Source organism: Wyeomyia smithii, chromosome 1 (genome assembly GCF_029784165.1).
Source record: "Wyeomyia smithii strain HCP4-BCI-WySm-NY-G18 chromosome 1, ASM2978416v1, whole genome shotgun sequence".
Classification (NCBI taxonomy): domain Eukaryota; kingdom Metazoa; phylum Arthropoda; class Insecta; order Diptera; family Culicidae; genus Wyeomyia; species Wyeomyia smithii.
In genome coordinates this window covers 4,827,642-4,846,680 of record NC_073694.1, presented here as the reverse complement: position 1 = coordinate 4,846,680, position 19,039 = coordinate 4,827,642, and the positions used below count along the sequence as shown (strand labels likewise).

General features: G+C 41.0%; 1 protein-coding gene across 3 annotated transcripts; it reads left to right on the top strand.

Moving 5' to 3' along the window:
- Nucleotides 1-1,347: 1,347 nt before the first annotated feature.
- On the top strand, nucleotides 1,348-13,225 carry LOC129719762 (xenotropic and polytropic retrovirus receptor 1). 3 transcript variants are annotated; one of them, XM_055671170.1, is made up of 9 exons: nucleotides 1,348-1,580; nucleotides 2,433-2,452; nucleotides 2,486-2,667; nucleotides 10,187-11,079; nucleotides 11,147-11,430; nucleotides 11,502-11,696; nucleotides 11,754-11,923; nucleotides 11,981-12,270; nucleotides 12,333-13,225. In XM_055671170.1, the coding sequence occupies exons 3-9, from the start codon at nucleotides 2,599-2,601 to the stop codon at nucleotides 12,454-12,456; spliced, it is 2,025 nt and encodes a 674-aa protein (XP_055527145.1). In that variant the 5' UTR covers nucleotides 1,348-1,580; nucleotides 2,433-2,452; nucleotides 2,486-2,598; the 3' UTR covers nucleotides 12,457-13,225. The 3 variants fall into 3 exon arrangements, with proteins under 3 accessions (XP_055527145.1, XP_055527138.1, XP_055527155.1); XM_055671163.1 differs by having other exon boundaries at nucleotides 1,348-1,604; XM_055671180.1 differs by lacking the exons at nucleotides 1,348-1,580; nucleotides 2,433-2,452 and having other exon boundaries at nucleotides 2,459-2,667.
- Nucleotides 13,226-19,039: the final 5,814 nt, after the last annotated feature.

Sequence of the window (19,039 nt, the reverse complement as noted above, 5' to 3'; positions counted from 1 at the left end):
CTGGTGGGCCCTGATATTTTATTCAAATTGTAAACCAATTGCTAGTTTCATTTCATTTGGTTTTCCACTGAAATAAAATTTGTTAATGGAATCGAAAACAAATCGTTTTTATGCGAGTTTACGATCAAGCCTGCATTGGTGTGATTTGGCGTGAAAAGTTCTATAGTTCCCCAACTGTACTTAGAATGGCAGAAAAACGCTTCTCAAGACCTTAAAAAGCTGAATAAGAAATTGAGCTTATTTCAGTATTCACTGAAATATAGCTTCAAAAGCGAGGGGCGAGACAGCTTTTATCTGAGTTACACTTATGCTTGGGAGTAACTCTATTTTACTCAATATTACTCCGAAATTTCCAGATGATTCACATCTTCGATTACCTTGAGAACAAGACGAATATATATGAGCGGTGAGACCGAGTAACATTCATATTTATATTCGCGGTGAGGAAAAGGTTTAAGGATGGGTTTTAAGAGATACGAGAGTTACTCAGATTTGCTCTTTATTTTTCACGTTTTCTCAGAAAAAGTCGGAGTTTCTCACTTTTATCTGAGTTACTCTCTTACACGGGAGTTACTCTAGTTTACTCAATATTATTCCGAAAATCTCAGATGATTCACCTTGATAGCAAGAAATATGTATGAACGGTGGGATCGAGCAACATTCATGTGTATACTTGCGGTGGGAAAAAAAATTAATAATGGATATTCAGAGACACGAGAGTTACTCAGATTTGCTCTTTTTTTTCAGGTTTTCTCAGAAAAACTCGGAAAACCTCAAATTTACTCACTGTCTTACCCCTTGTTCAAAAGGCAAAAATAGAGAATCAATGGGGTCCTAAAGTTTTAAACGCTTTCTGATTTTTGTGTATCAGCCTTAAATGACAGCCGTACGATACCGTACATGGGTGAAACGTCATCTAAGACCTTTCGAGCAGTTTTTTACTCTTCATTTAAAAATCGAAGGAAAACGATAAACATTTTTTAAAAATCACGTTTTGCTCAGAAAACGAGCCTTTTTCAAATGATATATAAAAATTGGTATAGCTTTAGGACCCAATTCTAAACTAAACCCCAACTTCGAATGGATTAGCCATTTGAATCAGAGAAAGTTGCGTGTATTCAATTTAAAGTTTGGTGTGGGATTGCTCTTTGAAATTATTTACCAAATAATGGCTTATTCTAAGCCTATTTATTTTAGCATTTGTCCGTATATTCGATTGAATTCACAGAAAAACCAGTGAACCGATCGAAAATAAGCTATGTGCCTGCACCTTCGTAGTAAACACATTGATTATCAGCCTGCCGTGCCTGCGAGAATGAACACCGACACAAGAAAGTGACAAGCGGTCAGTTCTTCAGTTTGTTTCGCTGTATTTAGATCGTCATTGCTTGAAGATATTATTACTTATTTACTTCCTTCGTGCTTTTTTGATGAAAAATACTCGATTCTAAATTATTTCTTAGTGCAATTGTTTCGTTTGTCGTGTCTTTTATGTTAAAGTGTTATTCATACTACGTGTAGCAATGTTATATCGGAAAAATTTACGTTAGTGCAAACGTTGCATTCGAAGAAAAAAAAAGGTCTTTGTTGCTGTAATTCAAGAAGTAATTGAGAAGCGGATCTCGCATAGGAACTAGCAGCTAGGTCTCGGAACAATAAGATAATGGTGCACGATATTGAAGACAGGACCGCGGGGTGGGAGTGGGAAGTCGGTGCACTGCACACAGCTAGCAACAGATAGCAGGAAATCGGGTCCAGCTAATGAGATGCAAAAATGTATTTACACACAAATAGAACAACTTTGTCAAAGTGGATTTAGTGGATTATTGTTTCTGATAAAGTACGTTGCTGCGTACTGGTTAGAATGGTGTAAGACAGCGCGCAAGCCGCTCTTGTTCCATGGGGGAATGTTTCTATAAATATCTTCCAATAGATTTTTGTCATTGCTTCGAGAGGCAATTGAAGATGAAGTCGATTTCAATTGGGATGCGGGGGAATACGCGCTTCGATTGATTGGGTAATTGTTTTGTTGGGCTGCTATCAGTTGTTTTTTTTTTTTTTGAAGTCCACCAAGCAAATGGGTGGGAAGACAGTTTTGTTTAGGCGAAATTTCAAATGATAAGAATATTCGATACGGTAAACATGTTTCCGTTGCTCTGCTCGCGAGTCTGTGATCTGTGCTCCTACGTCACAGCAGCCACAGCTGATAAGCGCCAACCCGCAGCAGTATTAGTAGTGGTAGCCTGTTTCAGCTGTCTCAGAATCTCAGAAGATCTACAAGGGCGCGCGTTTGCTTCCACAGTCACCAAAGAGTAGAGTAGTATTTAATCAGTGCGATTGTTCCAATCGTAAAACTTCTGCCCCAGCTGGAGAAGTTTAATTTATATCAAGCCTATAGTTAATGAATCCAAAATTCTTATCTTCACGATCAGCGATGTCTTGTGGAATCCACTCAACGCCATTTGTAGGACAGTTTAAAGTTCAGAACTTACACTGAGTGCTGCAGAGCAGGACTGACTGATGTACATAGAAAGCTGCTCAAGTAAATAGTGTCAAGTGCTTAAAAGGGTGGAGTTGGTTTGGCTTTAGCTTGCCAAGATGAAATTCGCGGAACATCTTTCCGCGCATATCACACCGGAATGGCGCAAACAGTACATCAATTACGAGGTGAGTATTGCAACTATCGCATCGATCTAATATAGGAATAAGTATTCGCACAGGGTTAATGGCCCAATAGTGGAGCCCCCGGTCTAAAAATCAGGAGTATTTAATAAGCATTAAATAGTTTTGACCATTGCATAGCAGTTTATTTGTTTGAAACAGTAATTTCGAGCATTGTTCTGCTAACTTTTTCTTAAGCTAGCAGAACTGAATTAGAATAAAATTTTTGTTTAATTGTTATGTCGTACAACCTACGCGTCTCCCGAACCCTCAAGCTTCGGTCGGCAGTGTCTACAACGCGAAAGATTCGAAAATGTACTGTTCGGTTCCTCTCTTCACAAATGTCACTAAACGCGCTGTGATACATGACGTAATCATCACTGGACATAATCTGTATTTATTTCTCGAGATTCTGCAAGTTTTTTCATTCTCGGGAAAAATTCCATAACGATCTAGAACCGCGATGGACAGTCCTCTCAAAGTTTGAATGTTATTTTCGTTGATTTTTCAGTGCAAGAAGTTACATCATAGCTTAAGTGTTGGTAGTTTGATGCAGTACGGTAAAATTGAACAAAAACAAATTAGAGGACATCAAAAGTAGCTTTAAAACGAATACTATCAGTGTATGCGTAACAAACACGGATCAGATCTAACAAGGACATTTTGCACGAGATTGAACAATATTCATGGTGTCTCTGGTGGAAGAACTTATGTCAAAGAAATTATATCGCTCTAATACTCGTCATTCGAAAGCTTAAAATGTCCCCTTTAATAGGCTATCAAAATTAAGAAGTTTGTGGTAAGAGGGGTAAAAAGGACCCTCGAAAATTTTGAGTCCAAAATCTGCTGAAAACAAAAAAAAAATGCTGTAACTATGATTACACTTGATTCATTTTTTCAAACCTAAACAATGAATAGAGCAACTCAAGAGCTTTTATTAACGCATTCAAAAAACGATTTTTGGCGTTTGTTTCGACATACTCAGCTTGGAGTGACCGTGAAGTTTTTGAGGACATCCTGGCGTCTTGGTGTTTATTGCAGAGTTGTGAGCCCTCTAAGGTATTGAATTTATGAGGCATAAAGTCGATAACTGTTGCCTACCCTGGTATGTATGTATGTATGTATGTGAGGTTGGAGCATGGTGATCGATTTGCCGCATTTTTTTTGGTTTCATTTCCAACCCTACAGCCTTCAAGCAGCCTCCGTTTTTTCTTATCTTCATCTCCTCCAAGCTTTCGAGCATGTCATCAATGAGAATATCATGAACCGCAATCGCGGTCTCTGTTGGTTCGGTTCCATCATATTCGCAGTCATAAAGTAATGAGTCATCAGCTGCTACATTAGAAATAAATTCATCTACTTCCGATAAGCTGCGCTCCAGAGTCAACACTTTGCTTTGTTTACACTAAAGTATTTTTTTCGATTCGCTTTTTTAAAGTTACAGCAGTTTGTTTAACTTTCATATTCTCCTTTGAAAGGGTTCTCATAACAATTTGTCTATTCTTTTTATACCGAGCATTGATGCCCAATATGTTTTTGTTATTGCGGGTAACAAGCCACAGACCTACGATATATAGGCACGGTTCTGCCAAATTTACGCTTATTTTTTGAAAAGCTCCACTTTCAAATAGAATCGATAGTGACATTTTTCAACATACCATCACAGTATTCTTCGAGATTTGTAGCCACAACAACAATTTTTATTTTTGATCGAAAACTCCGTGTAAATTTTCTAAAAGAATTGCGTTATAAATCACTTGTACACTAGCGCTGCCTGGTGACCTTATTGCTACAATATATTGTTTTTTTCACTGATGTACTAGGCTTGGTAGCACTATCTATCCGTATACCTTACACGACATGTATTTGGCGTAACTTTATTAAAAAATAAACTAGGCATCGAAGTAAAGTAAAGTCGAATCGATAAGACACCCGAGCTTGATTCAAACTTTCGATAAAAGCATTCGTCAGCGATTGTTGCCTTGTACTTCGACGAAGTGTCCTATTCGTATCGCCTACGATAGCTTTTTTTTTCTCGTCACATTGCTTACGAATCAAGGGCACACTGCTTGCGAAGCTGTTGGAAAAATCGATAGAAATTTTTCTAGCCATCAGTTGGCTCCAAAAGGATTGGAGATCCTTCGCGATGTTGAAAAATTGATCAAAAGCTTCTTTCTTATCTTCCCTTCCGGCAATGCTGCTGATTTTTTCTTCACAAAAGCCTTCCTGAGGCGTCGCCAACCCCTAACAAGTTTCCGGCGATTGTTCGTTTTGTGCTGGTGCGGGATACCGGATTGATTCCAAACCGCTACAGCCTCGGTTGCCACACGTTGAGCACTTTTTCGACCTACTGAGTTATTTTGATTCTCATGCTGGTACCGAAAGTAGCTGATGATTTCTAATGCTGACGCCAGATGGTTTCTGGGAAGGCTCTTTCTCACTATCCTAGTTATGATATACGACTTGAGATTACGATGTAATACTTCTTTTTTCGTTCAACGACAAACGACGGAAAACTGATAAAATGTTCAGTGGTTTTTCAATTATGTAGTCTTGAAATAAATTCCAGAAGCTTCGAATCACTTGCAGCTAGGGACGCCACTAAGCAACAATTCGCTAAAACGTTGTGTTACATCTTACTAGATCTAGAACTAGACCAATTTGTTAACAGACAATTAAATTCTGTTCTTATTTGTTAGTAATTAAAATATAAATTTTGTGGTCCCCGTGGCTCTGTGGTTAGCGATGTCGGTCGGCTAGCTCTCCCACACGGTTGTGATATCGGGTTCGATTCCCGATCGAGTCGAGAATCTTTTCGAGCTGGAAATTTTCTCGACTCAGCACTGGGGCACGGTGTATCGTTGTACTTATCCTACACATACAAAATGTGCCAAAAACAATATCGATAACGAATTCTCTCAACTAATCTAGTTGATCGAGACCGCTATTAGCCCCAAGGCTAAGCGTGCGATATTGTTTTTTAAAATATAAATTATTCATACTATTGAAGAAACGATCGATAAATGCATATTGTTTATTCCTAGTTTTATGTTGATACCAAGTGAATTGGCTTATTATCGTACCATTTTACTACGATCGGAAACGGCGGCCTCTTACTTTTATGTTCTTATCTGATAATAATGAAATCCCTGTAATACAGTTATCCGTAATGAATCTGAAGTATGTTGTACTTCAGAACTGTATTACCACTTATTTGGTTTTTTGTTTGTTTTAACTTTCATTTTTTAATCTGCCTAATTGCAAGGAATGACCTAGATTCCCGGAAAAACGTCCTCCTTGTCTGCAAACCATCAAAATTAGAAGGAGGTAGTGAACTATCAGATCCAGCATCATCTTCAGAAATTTCATATTCGGTTCGAGCATGAATCTCGATGTGTTCGGCGCTCTGTCATACCAAATTTCTATGGGGATTGTTCTAAATTGCTATGACACTTCTTTCCTGTCTTATGTTGTTTCTCCTGTCTTATGTTGTTTCTCCATGAATGAACTAGTCTCCTTAAGATTCCTTAAGGTCTTGTTTTTTTCACTCCCAAAAGAAACCCAACCTCGCATTTTTTCAATCACCATTTCAGTGTTTAGTAAACGTATATTGAGACATTTGTCTTGATCCTAGATTGTTCCGTTCTTTCGCCAAAGTCCATATCTTCTATTCCTGATTTTTCTGTTGGATCGTTTTGTTCTTGTTCACTTAAGTCGTTTAGAATAAGGACGAGTATATCATCAAGTAGCAAGTAGGACAAGCGGGTTGTCCGACTCTTCCTAGAAAACCATTCCCCAGAAAATAAAGTATCGAAGGATTTTCCCCAGAATGAACCATTCTCCAGAATACCAAATCCCCGAATATACTAGTTACCAGAATCCTAAACCCCTGAAAGTACTAGTTACCAGAAAACCGATTCCCAGAATGCACCAATGCCCAGAAAACTATTCTCCAGCATCACCGTAATCAGAAAAAAACATTAGTATTCAGTTATTATATTGTTAACATTCTAAATTATTTAACATTTTCAATTAACACTTGCGTACCTGACCCCTCCAGAGCCGAAAACATGACAATTGATCGAACCTTTTCAAAAGATCACAAATTTATCATAGTTTTTGGGACAGTAGGGAACATTTGTTCCGAATTTATCGAGGGGAACGGTGGGGTAAGTACCCTTGGGTTAATAACGGAAAGCTGAAACTCAAAAGGCTGAAACTCGAAGGCTGAAAAGTATGTATCATAAACGAAGGGCTGGATGCACAAAATGCTGAATTCACAAGAGGCTGAATGTGCGAAAGGCTGAATCATGAAAGGCTGAGAGTTTTGTAATTTGAATCAGAATTGAAAATTTTGGACTCTATTGAATTCATAATTTTTCTAAGGTGACAAAGTATAATTTTTTTGGTCGCACCTTGATAAACCAAAAAATAATCTGTTCTAGTAACATGCTTTTGAGACAAATAAAGAATTAATGGCAATGGAATAGATTAAGGGAGAAGTGGAAACCTGCCACAAAAGTGTAAAATAATAAGTTTTTTTCGTTGAACATACTGATTGAAAACCATACCAATGCGGTTCTGCGTTTAATCGACGGCCTAATCTCCAAACCTCACCACCCCTAGACAATCTACCACTTCGTATACCATACCCATAGGTATTCGTATTCTCGTATCCATAGGTATTATACCTGATGCGGCTCTGCCGCATGATCGAGGGCAAGGGACTGTGGCGGCCCCCAAGGCCGGCACTGCTCCCGCAGCCCGAGCCGGCCGCCGACCCGCCGTCGGAAGCGGCGGCCACGTGCACTCAAACAACTGATCTGTTGGATTTCCTAGGTCTATTCCAAACATAGGGGTGATCCCCTAGCTTACGTCCGAACGAGTGGTAGCGAGTAAGGACAGCATTCACCCCGGACAATCGAGTTGGCCAAAGGCCACGAGTGTGTTGCATTATATATAGTTTTTGATATAAACTTATATTTACATGCAGAAATTGGGCTATTTCATAGACCGGAAGATTTTCGGCGGTAAACATCGCATGAAAATATACCGACGTTGGCGACAGTCTGATAGTCAATACAAATAATTCACACAAACGATGAAACCGAAATAAGAAGCTTTTTGAATTTTCAGCCTTTTGTGATTCAGCCTTTCGTGTTTTTCTGCCTTTTGTAGTTTTTAGCCTTTCGTGATTTCAGCCTTTCGTAGTAGACCCGTACCTTTCCAGAGACATAGGCTAATTTAAAAACGGTAGCGAAACCTTGCTTTAACATATCAAGCTTTAGGTTTTTGCAAAACAATACAATTAACGATCGGTATTCCGCCACTTTGTTTTATTTAGATAGTCGGATTCCCTCAGCCGTGCTCTGGCACGACGGGCGAGCAAGCACACCGCACGCCCGCGCGAACGGATGAACGGGCGGCCCACAAAACCACACGGCCGAACGCCCCGGAGTGCGTTGAGGCAGAAGCGCTGGCAAGCCCACGGTGCAACACCCGCATGAACTGGGAGCACGCGCAGACCCGCGACCCGGCAGCCTCGTAGCCTGAGTCATCCCAGTCTTCAGAGCCAATCCTTATCCCGAAGTTACGGATCTAAATTGCCGACTTCCCTTACCTACATTGATGTATCGACTAGAGACTCTAAACCTTGGAGACCTGCTGCGGATTCGGTAAAAGCTGTTGAGAGTTTGCGTGCCCTAGTCTTTGATTTTCAAGGTTTAAGAAGAGAATATCGACACAGCATTTTAATACCATGCTCTACCAGCCTGTCCAACCATATCTCTCTATGAAAGACTTCCATGGCTAGTATAACTGTTAAACAGAAAAGAAAACTCTTCCGATATCTCTTGTTGGCTTATCGGAGGAAAGGATTCATGTTGCCATGATTACAAAGGCGCTACAGTTTCCAGTGTGCACGCCAATGCAAACGTATACTCAACAAGCTCCGGAATTGTAACCGGGTTCCCTTTCACTCGTTTAATATATACTAGTGCAGCGGTTCTTAATTTTTTTTGACCGCGTACCTCTTGGCCACACTTTCCAAATCAATTGTACCCTCTGGCTTGGTTTGTTTTCGCAGAGAGGGTGAGAGTAGAGGTAGATCGCGTTATGTAGTCTAGTTCAGGTTTTAAATTGAACTATGGTTTGTTAAATTGCAACAGCCATGTTTTAAGAGCAAGATTGAATAACAAATTAAATAATATAACGAAAAATTGCTTCATCCGCCATTACTGATTTTTATTTCGCGTACCCCCTGGAGGCTGTGTCGACTTGTGATGTTTCTTCAGCCAAAAACGATTACTGAAAGTTCTCTGATTTTATGACTATGGCCTGGTGTCAAGCGCTTACTTATTTACTCCATGAAAGAACTAGTGTATTAGTTGACAATAAGTTGATTCAAATGATAGAATCGTTATACATTATACAAAAACTCAGTTCTAGCAGATTTTCCATGTTAAAAAAATTAAAATGCCTATTTCTTCGTTTTAGGATAACAGTTTTCTGGAAAACGGTATTTTCTGGGAAATAGTTTTCTGGGCATTGGTTCATTCCGGATAATAACTTTCTGGGGATTAGTACTTTCTGGGTAGCAGTTTTCTGGTGATTGGTACATTCTGGGATTTTGTTTTCTGGGGAAAAAGCTTCGGTGTTTTATTTTCTTGGGAATAGTTTTCGAGGAGTTGTTATACAATCGGACAAGCGAATTTCTTTTCACGGTCAAAATTAAAGTACTGGTCAGAGTTTTCGTAATGAGCATAACACGTGACGCAGCATAACGGTGACAAATTCTGGACTACAAAGGTATCCCCGTTTGATATCACCCTATTCATAGGTTTGATCATCTTTTGAGATATCACTTTCGATGGTAATTGCGTGTTTAATTTCAGATAAAAACCAAACAATTAGATAATTTATATACCTTCAAGTTGCTCCATATTTAGACATTCCTTTGATATTTGTTTTGAAATTCCGCCATTGCTGGCCACTTGGAGTCTTCTGAAAAGCCCATTACTACCATCTTGATCTGAAAACAAGCAGAACACATATCATGAGTATATTGGTTTTCAATATAAACTTTTGGTTTAGAAATTAAATATAAACTGTGGAAAGAAAATACCTCGAAGGGTCCAATACAGGTCAATTAACCCTACTTGCGTGATTGCATTTGTTGCGCCTTTTATCTGCTGCCCGATTTTGTGCTTTATCATACTGACAAACGATACGAAGATAGAAGATTCACACATCGTATCGTGTTGGCAATAATCATAAGATTTATGGGCCGAATCTGAATGTCGTAAAATGATCGTGGTCTGGGCACTTGACACAAATCTCCCTAGCACGCGTTGACCGCTGGCGGTACACTCGAAATCACGTGAATTTGTTTTATCGCTATTTTTCCACTAATCAAATTCGATTTTGTTTTGCTCTGCACACGTGCAGAGCTTTGAACTGACAGCTCACTTGCTAGTCATGGCTTACTACCACTGGAAACTAAAACTGCTTTCCGTTTCTCTCTCAGGAGATGAAGGCGATGCTGTACACCACCGTGGAGGAGGCCCCCGCGATGGACAGCGTCGAAGAGGACATCATTAAGCGCCATTTCGCAAATTTCGACGAAAACTTCTACCACTACTGCGACGAGGAGCTGAAAAAGATCAACACCTTCTACTCGGAAAAGCTAGCGGAAGCAACGCGCAAGTATGCGGGCCTATCGGCCCAGCTGAAAACCATGCTCGAGAGTCAGCATAAAAGCAAATCCAAGGGGCACACCCTGAAGCGAATCAATCTTCCGTATCGGAAAGCGCAGGAACTGAAGCTGGCCTTTAGTGAGTTCTACCTGAGCTTGATTTTGCTGCAAAACTACCAGAATCTTAACCACACCGGGTTCCGGAAAATTCTCAAAAAGCATGACAAACTGTTGCGCTCGGACAATGGGCACCGGTGGCAGAAGGAGCAGGTCGAGACGAGTCATTTTTTCACCAATAAAGACATCGATAAGTTGATCAATGATACGGAGACGACGGTTACCACGCAGCTGGAGGGGGGAGACCGGCAGAAAGCTATGAAGCGACTGAGAGTGCCCCCCCTGGGGGAGCAGCAGAGCCCCTGGACCACCTTTAAGGTGGGTCTTTTTAGTGGGAGTTTTGTTGTCCTGTTCATAGCTGTGATATTGTCGGCGATTTTCCACGAAAGTACGGGGGAAAATCTTAAGATCGCCTTTCGTTTGTACCGAGGACCTCTGCTTTTGATTGAGTTCGTGTTCCTAATGGGTGTGAACATCTACGGGTGGCGTTCCTCTGGGGTGAATCATGTGTTGATTTTCGAACTGGACCCCAGGAACCACCTGTCCGAGCAACATTTGATGGAGTTGGCGGCTGTTTTGGGTGTTGTGTGGACTTTGAGTTTACTGAGGTGCGTATAGGAAATACAAGGATCACACAAGAGTTTACGTTTTTTGTTTTGTTTTACCCGTGAATAGCTTCCTGTACAGTGCCAGTTTGAGTATACCACCGTACGTTAATCCCCTAGCCTTGACGATCGTGATGATCGCCTTTTTGATCAACCCGTTCCGGGTGTTTCGATACGAGGCACGCTTTTGGCTGTTGAAGATCATCGGCCGCATGATCGCAGCACCATTTTTCCACGTGGATTTCGCCGATTTTTGGCTCGCTGATCAATTGAACAGCTTGGTGACGGCACTTTTGGATTTTCAGTTTCTCAGTTGTTTCTATGTCACGAACGGAAATTGGTTGGAGGCGGAAAGTATGGCTGTTTAAATTTTCTTTCTTTTTCTGTATTTTTCCCCTTTGATTTTTGTTCTATGTTTGGTTCAGATACCCGCCAGTGCATGGAGGAGAGCTACATAATCCGGCCGATCGTCAACTGTCTACCGGCGTGGTTCCGTTTCGCACAGTGTCTTAGACGTTACCGGGACTCGAAGGAAGCGTTCCCACATCTGGTGAATGCGGGCAAATATTCGACCACATTTTGTGTGGTCATTTTTGCCACACTGAGGAGTCTGCATGCTTGTGAGTTAGAGCCTTGAGGTTTTACCAAAAAAATTTTCATAACATTTTTTATTCCAGCCGAATACGAGGATGCCTTCGATAATCCCTATTTGTGGCTGTGGATTTTGAGTTCCGTGGTGTCTTCCTGCTACGCGTACACGTGGGACATTAAAATGGATTGGGGTCTATTCGATAAGAATGCTGGCGAAAACACTTTTCTCCGAGAGGAAATTGTCTACTCAACTCCCGTAAGAAAACAATCCTATCTAAAGTATTTCCCATTCACGAATTTAAACCCCTTCCAGTTCTTCTACTACTTCGCCATCGTTGAGGATTTAGTGCTACGATTCGCGTGGGGTGTCTCCTTCGCGTTGACCGAAAACAATGTGGTCTCGGGAGACCTGATGACGTCCGTACTGGCCCCGCTGGAAGTATTCCGTCGCTTCGTGTGGAACTTTTTCCGCTTGGAAAACGAACATTTAAACAATTGCGGTAAGTTCCGAGCAGTGCGGGACATTTCGATCGCACCCATCGACTCGAACGATCAATTTATCATCCTGAAGATGATGGATGATGAGGATGGCGTTATCAATAGGTAGGTTTGAAACAAAAACTGAACAAAAAATTGAAATTAACACTGAACTTTATCTTACCCAGGGACACCAAGCACAGCCGAGCAAAGCATAAAAAGACCAAAGAAGAAAAGAAGCCCCTCTTGCCAGCGTTCAAGGGTTCCCTGCAGGATCTCAGCGTAGACATCAGCAGCTCAAAGAAGCTGTGAATCGAATCTGCTCAATAGTTGATTTTATTCTTTACATTAACTTTATAAGAAACTGAAAAAAAACCAGCAAAAGCAGCCTTAAAATTCGACTTGTTGACGGAGTACTTATGTGTATGTTAGTAGGAGAATCAAGCTCTAGTTTTCAAAATTTTAACGACAACGATAATTATTGAAGAAAAGTTGACCCTCCTGAAAGTGAATTTACAAACTAGCTTAGATAGCAAATTCCCACATTCCGTCTAGGCTAGATAACTGTTAGGGCGAAACAAAAAAAACAACGAGACAAATTTTATTTTCGAACCAGTTTAACGATGAGATAGCGAGAAAAAAAAGTGTACTTCCATTTTTACTAATTGCAATTGTTCATATAGGTTAGCATCCATTTGTACAGCTAGGTTTTAGAGTAGGATAAAAGAATATAGAAAAGTTGTAACAATTTGTAAAAGCAGAAGCAGAGCACCGACTTCTTCCGTTTTGGTTTTTTTTGCGTAGGTTGTTGTTTGTTGGTTCGGCAGTATTATACTTTTAATTGTTGAATATCGTCCTCCTGTCACTTCTGGTTGCCTTAGTTTCGTTTTTGTGTAAACAGTGTCTATGTAAAATGCATCAATTACAAAACGGATTACTGAAAATATATCTATTTTTACCACCATTGTTGAGATTATGTACGTATCATGTTTGATTATGCAGGCAAGCAGTAAAACCAACAATTAGGTCAAGTTTGTGATTTCATTCCAAAAGCAATAAATTTCTTAGATTATGAAATGTCGTTTTTTTATTTAATTGCTTTTTTCAATATTCGCGAATTCAGTTCATGGTTTTCATTAGGATAACATTACATATTATGCATTAAGTTGAAAATTGGAGTTGTCGACTAGCGACATTCGATTTTTCTCTCATACCGTACAATATACCTAACGTCGGAAGTAATGCTCTGTATAGCAAATCAGATGCGCTATACAGCGCACTACTTCCGACGTTAAGTATAATGTACGGTATGAGAGTAAAATCGAATGTCGCTAGTCGACAACTCCAATTTTCAACCTAATGCATAATAACAGCGTCTGACCCGGAGGGGGCGTCTGGATAAAGAAACGTGCTGTTTCGAACGCTATACCCAAGATGGCAGCCCCATAACGAAACTCGGTGCGGGGCCCTAGTAAGGCAACCTACCTAAACAATAACACTACAAACATTCAAGAAAATATAACTCGGAACATTCGGCATGGACCTAAGCAACGAAAAACGGACCACGAGTGGAAACTCGCTACCTGGAACTGCAAGTCGCTAAATTTTGTGGGCGGAGACAGGGTGCTGCTTGAGCAGCTAGAACCCCGCGAGTTCGGAAACGTGGCTTTGCGGGTCTCTTGGAGATCACCTGACCACCGAATTACAAATCAAATTGACCACGTTCTCATTGATGGCCGATTTTTCCCAAACATTACAAACATACGCTTCCTCCGGGGTGCGGATATCGACTCAGACCACCACCTAGCAACAGTACATGTGCGCTCACAACTTTCCACGGTATTCCACAACCGTCAGAACCGTCCTCCTCGGCCAAACATCTGGCAGTTGATCAACCCGCAGGCTGTCGAGAGCTACGCGCGCTTACTCGATGAGGCACTACCTTCCACGGAAGAATTATGTGCTTCGACTCTCGACGATGGATGGGGGAGAAGTTACGCTCGGCCATTGGAGAGGCTGCAACCGCGGCACTAGGTGAGGTAACGTCGAGCCGACAAAATGACTGGTTTGACGGGGCGATGGAGAGGAAGAAAAGAGCTTTGTAAAACTATCTAAGCATCGCCACAAGAGAACGCGACAAAAGACCACGATTCTGAGGAGGAAGAAGCGCCAGCAGGAGAACAGAGATTGTGAAGAGCTGGAGTAACTATTTGGAGCTAACGATACGCGTAAGTTTTTACTGATCAACGCCGCCTACAAAGTTCTTTTCCCGATTCTACTCCGCCGCCTATCTCCTTTAGCGAAAGAATTCGTGGGGCAGTCACTCAGTCAAATTTTTCCTCTCCGGCAGATTCAGAAATGCCTGTACTCCCGGACGTGCCCACTAGACTGGAACACGGTTATATGGGAAAAAAGCGATGGTGTTATTTTTTCGCTCCCATGCACTTTTCGTGTTCCTTATGGGTCCTATAACAACTGTGTAACTTTTCAGATCGATCGGTGAAACGCCCGATTTGCGCCCGATTTTTAAAGTTTCCATACGATTTTATATGGGAAAAACCACTTTTTCAAAACTTTTTCTATACAGATGTCCAATTGACTCCTAAAAATATATAAATACAGCTTGAGCTTGATTGATCACCACCGGTTGCCACTTCGTTACTGATCAGGATCGATTGAAGTTGTAAATCGAATTTAGTGATTCCTGCTTGGGATTTAGCTTTTCGATGTGCATCTCCAATAACCCCTGCATGCTGATCAGTACCGACGCCTGCCGGCCCAGAACGTAGATCAAAGGAAGGAAGGAAAAGGGTGTTAGTTCGATACTTGTTGTTACTAGAGGCCGGATATACTCCTGCACACTCCACAAGCACCACGGGTATAGGAATTTTGTGTTAGTTGTTTGCCGCGTTTCTTCTCTATATACGATAAAACTCTTGGCGGTATTTATGGGCCCTCGTCCACTAAGATATTTTTCTCGAACCTATCTTCTATCTTAGACGTTTTGTTTCATTGATTCGGGATTTTATGAGTACGACGGGAATAACGAGCTTTGTACTAATAGAGGAACTGACCGACTCTTCCAATTTTTAACACGACGTGCACGCACTTTTCCGAGGTTAGTGGTGCGATCTTCGATATATGAACTCACGAAAGCGCGCCAGGTGCCAACATGTTTGAAACCTCATCATATTTGCAGTGACGGGATACAAGCGAATCGTGGAGGTTAAGTAATTTCGGTTACCTTACGTATCGTACGACTCTACGCGTTTCTGCTCATGAACACCTTAATTTTTCCATTCACGAATCAATGAGTAACTTTATTTCGTAAGACGTTAAACTTTATTCGGAAAATGTAAGCCGACCGCAATTTTAGAGGATATAAGATCTACAACGCGTTTTTCTCTTGTAATATAATTTGGAATGAGCTAAGTATCCTAGTGAGTTCAAAAACTGGCAAATTTACATGCATCCAAAGCCCTCAAAATTCAAAAACAAAAAATTGCATGTTTTTTTTTTAAATGCCAAAATTGTCATTATCGGAATACCTCCGGAATAGGCTCGTAACACGCAGACTTACGAGACATCAGATAATCACTTAAAATTTTAATATATGTAACAGTATTTTTCAAAAGCTAGAAAAATCATAAAACTTGACGAAATACCCACAATCTATGCCTTATTTTGAGTTTGCTGAATGATGAAAATATCATAAAGATATGAGAAGTGCAGATTATTCCATGGCATTTTTATATTTGGGAGGTAAAGTTTAAGAAAGGTAGCAGGTTTGATTTTTTTATGTTTCATGCCACATTTCTGCCAAATGTGCCAGATATGCTTTAGAAAGATCTTCAATGATTCAAAATAAGAAAGAATCTGCTTAAGATCCAAAAGAAAAACTGCAAATATCTGCATTTGAATGTATATAAATATATAACCTGCGAACTGCGGACAAATCCACACATCTAGCAAGCGGATGTTGTTTGCAACTGCTGCTCAAAAAAAAATCTCTCATCTACCACGCTACGGAAGCAAAATCTGCAACGCAACGCACACCAACATCAGTCACTTCACACAACACCCTCACGCATTCATTAGATCATAGTGAACCTGTATGTCAGAGAACCGACAAGGCACCCACCGTCAAGGCAACCGCCAACATCAAAACAGGCGAGCTGTACAATTTTTGCTGTGGCAGCCGCCCCATCGGCGTGCGCCCCGCCGACCTTTCAACACACAGGCTCACTTATTAAATCACAAGGCCAGTTCGTCTGTGTATCTCTCACGTAATTCTTACAACCACACAGACACATATTCTGATTTCTCTTGAGCAAAGCTCGCATTCAGAACCTTTCCACACAGGGGAATACGGAGCAAGATGAGGTACCAAAAGAACATCTCCGTTATGTTTAGTAAGGCTTATAAAAGCGATTTTTGATGTGATTGTGAAGTGTATGATTTGGTCAGCATGATTTCACCGAACCGCTCTCCGTCTGTAAGTCACCTTGCTCCGTTTTTCCCTAACCATTATAAAAATGCAAAAAGTTCAAGATCCATAGTACTTATCCTATCCACTTCTTCCTCCTTGCTAGCCACTATTTAACGTCGATTTTAGTCTGCTCTGCTCTGACAATTTCAGTACAGGCATCATACAGTTATCGCCTCGTATCAGACATTCACGCCTTTCTTCATTGGACTCGGCAGGTTATGTTGAAGTAGTGTGGCATTTTCAGCTATCCTATACACACATTTCAGCTTTCTACAACCACCAACAACTCACGCGCTCGCTATTTTGCTCTCTAATTCCTTCTTCGTACACTGGTTTTGCATAACCGATATTATAAGCCACACATGTGTGTGTGGTATTTTTGCCGGTAGCGATCCGAAAAAGAACATCGCACATCGCAATAACAATTACACTAGAGGACATTTTATAAATCACTTCAAAAAGCAATATAAACGCGATTTCGATCGGGTTTTTGGTATATTCACAACCCCGTAAACATACTCTGCATTTCACACTCGCGAGTCAAACTTTTTGTGCGCTAGAAACTGTAAAAAAACACTAAAACGCAGGAGCACAACACTCACGATCCGACCCCAGGCAAGGTTCATCATCCAAATTTTCCAAAAAAAAAATCATAAGCATTCGCAGGCTCTTACTCCTCTATAAATGTATATACAGTAACTGTTCGCTAACTGGGTGCTGTTTACCTGGGCTGCTTTTTAACTGAGCGTTCGCTAACTGGGCTATAGCCCAGTTAAAAAGCAGATGCACTCCTAAAAATATATAAATACATGATATTAATAGGAAATTTTCCTGGGAAAAACTCTTCTGAAGACCGCAAGGCGCTATCTTGCTTGTGGAAAAAGATATTCACCCCAGACTGATTGAATATCTGACGAACGGCTCACCATTGAATTTTACTAGCAATACTGCTGCAGCATGCTGCTGTTGCAAATTCAACCATGTGATGAGAAATGATATCGCTTAAATTTATCTTGGAGGCTTCCCCGAAGATACTATGAGCAAAAATCACACTTTGAAAATTAATTCGATGTATCCATATATTTTTAGGAGGCAACTGGACATTTATAGAGAATGAGTTTTGAAAAAGTGGATTTTTCCATATAAAATCGTATGGAAACTTTAAAAATCGGGCGCAAATCGGGTGTTTCACCGATCGATCTGAAAAGTTACACAGTTGTTATGGGACCCATAAGGAACACGGAAAGTGCATGGGAGCTAACATTTATTTTTTGTCCCACCCTAGTGCTCACACATCATGTTTTCATGGACTTCAAGGCAATGATACAGTCGATCGAGACCATCGAGACCAGCTATGGCAAATAGTGCACGACTGACATAACTTATCAAAGCGAGTAATGTGTTACGTGTGTGTGACGAAGATACTCTCGAATTTCTTCGAAGCGCCGCGCAGAGGGTTGAGACAAGGAGATGGATTATCCTGCACGTTGTTCATCATTGCCCTTGAGGGTGTAATCCGACGAGCGGACATCGAAACGAGAGGCACGATTTCCAGCAAAGGTAGTCAACTTATAGACTTCGCAGACGACCTGTACATTATTACGAGAAACTCAGCGACGGCGAAGGCAGACTAAAAGTGGAAGCTAGAAGGGTTGGGCTAGAAATAAATGCGTCGAAAGCCAAGTATATGAAACGAAGAGGTTCTAAAGAAACCAACATTCGTCCTCCCACGGACGGTGATCATGGATGGCGACGAACTAGAAGTGATAGAGAAGTTCGTATACTTGGGATCTCTGGTAACCGCCGACAATAACACAAGTAACGAGGTCCAACAACGTATTTAAACTGGAAATCGAGCCTACTATGCCCTTCGCAGGACGCTTCGATCCAGGAGCATACGTCGCCGCACTAAACTAGCGAACCTATACATTAGAGAAATGACAAGACACTCACCGTTAAGGCAACTGTCAACATCAAAACGGGCGAGCTGTATAAATTTGCAATTTGTCATTTCTCTAATGTATAGGTTCGCCACACGAAACTGACGATGTACAAAACCCTAATTAGACCTGTAGTTCTCTATAAACTCGAAACCGTGACGCTGCTCACGAACAACATCCCCTACCGTCGCCCCCTATGGTATGAAGCGACTTAAACTTTCCGAAGTCGCCACTGAATACGCACAAAGCCTTGAGGAAGCATTGCCGGATGAATACTTCGCCTTCTCTCGCCACTAGCAAAAAGGTTTGTGGGAAGTAATTAGGCCGGTTTTGTGAAATCTTTACGCTGAGTGTCGCGTATACCAAGTTCCCACGCACCAACTATTCATCGATTTTAAGGCCGCGCACGACACTACCCAAGCAACCAGAAGTTCGAATTTCACTTAACAAACGAACTTAGAAGTTC

What these genes read in the sequence shown, in the direction of transcription:
- LOC129719762 (XM_055671170.1), top strand. Translation starts at nt 2,599, where the DNA reads ATGAAATTCGCGGAACATCTTTCCGCGCATATCACACCGGAATGGCGC. An exon ending in TGGACTTTGAGTTTACTGAG is followed by an intron (nt 11,080 to 11,146) that starts GTGCGTATAGGA and finishes ACCCGTGAATAG; the next exon opens with CTTCCTGTACAGTGCCAGTT. An exon ending in AAATTGGTTGGAGGCGGAAA is followed by an intron (nt 11,431 to 11,501) that starts GTATGGCTGTTT and finishes TGTTTGGTTCAG; the next exon opens with ATACCCGCCAGTGCATGGAG.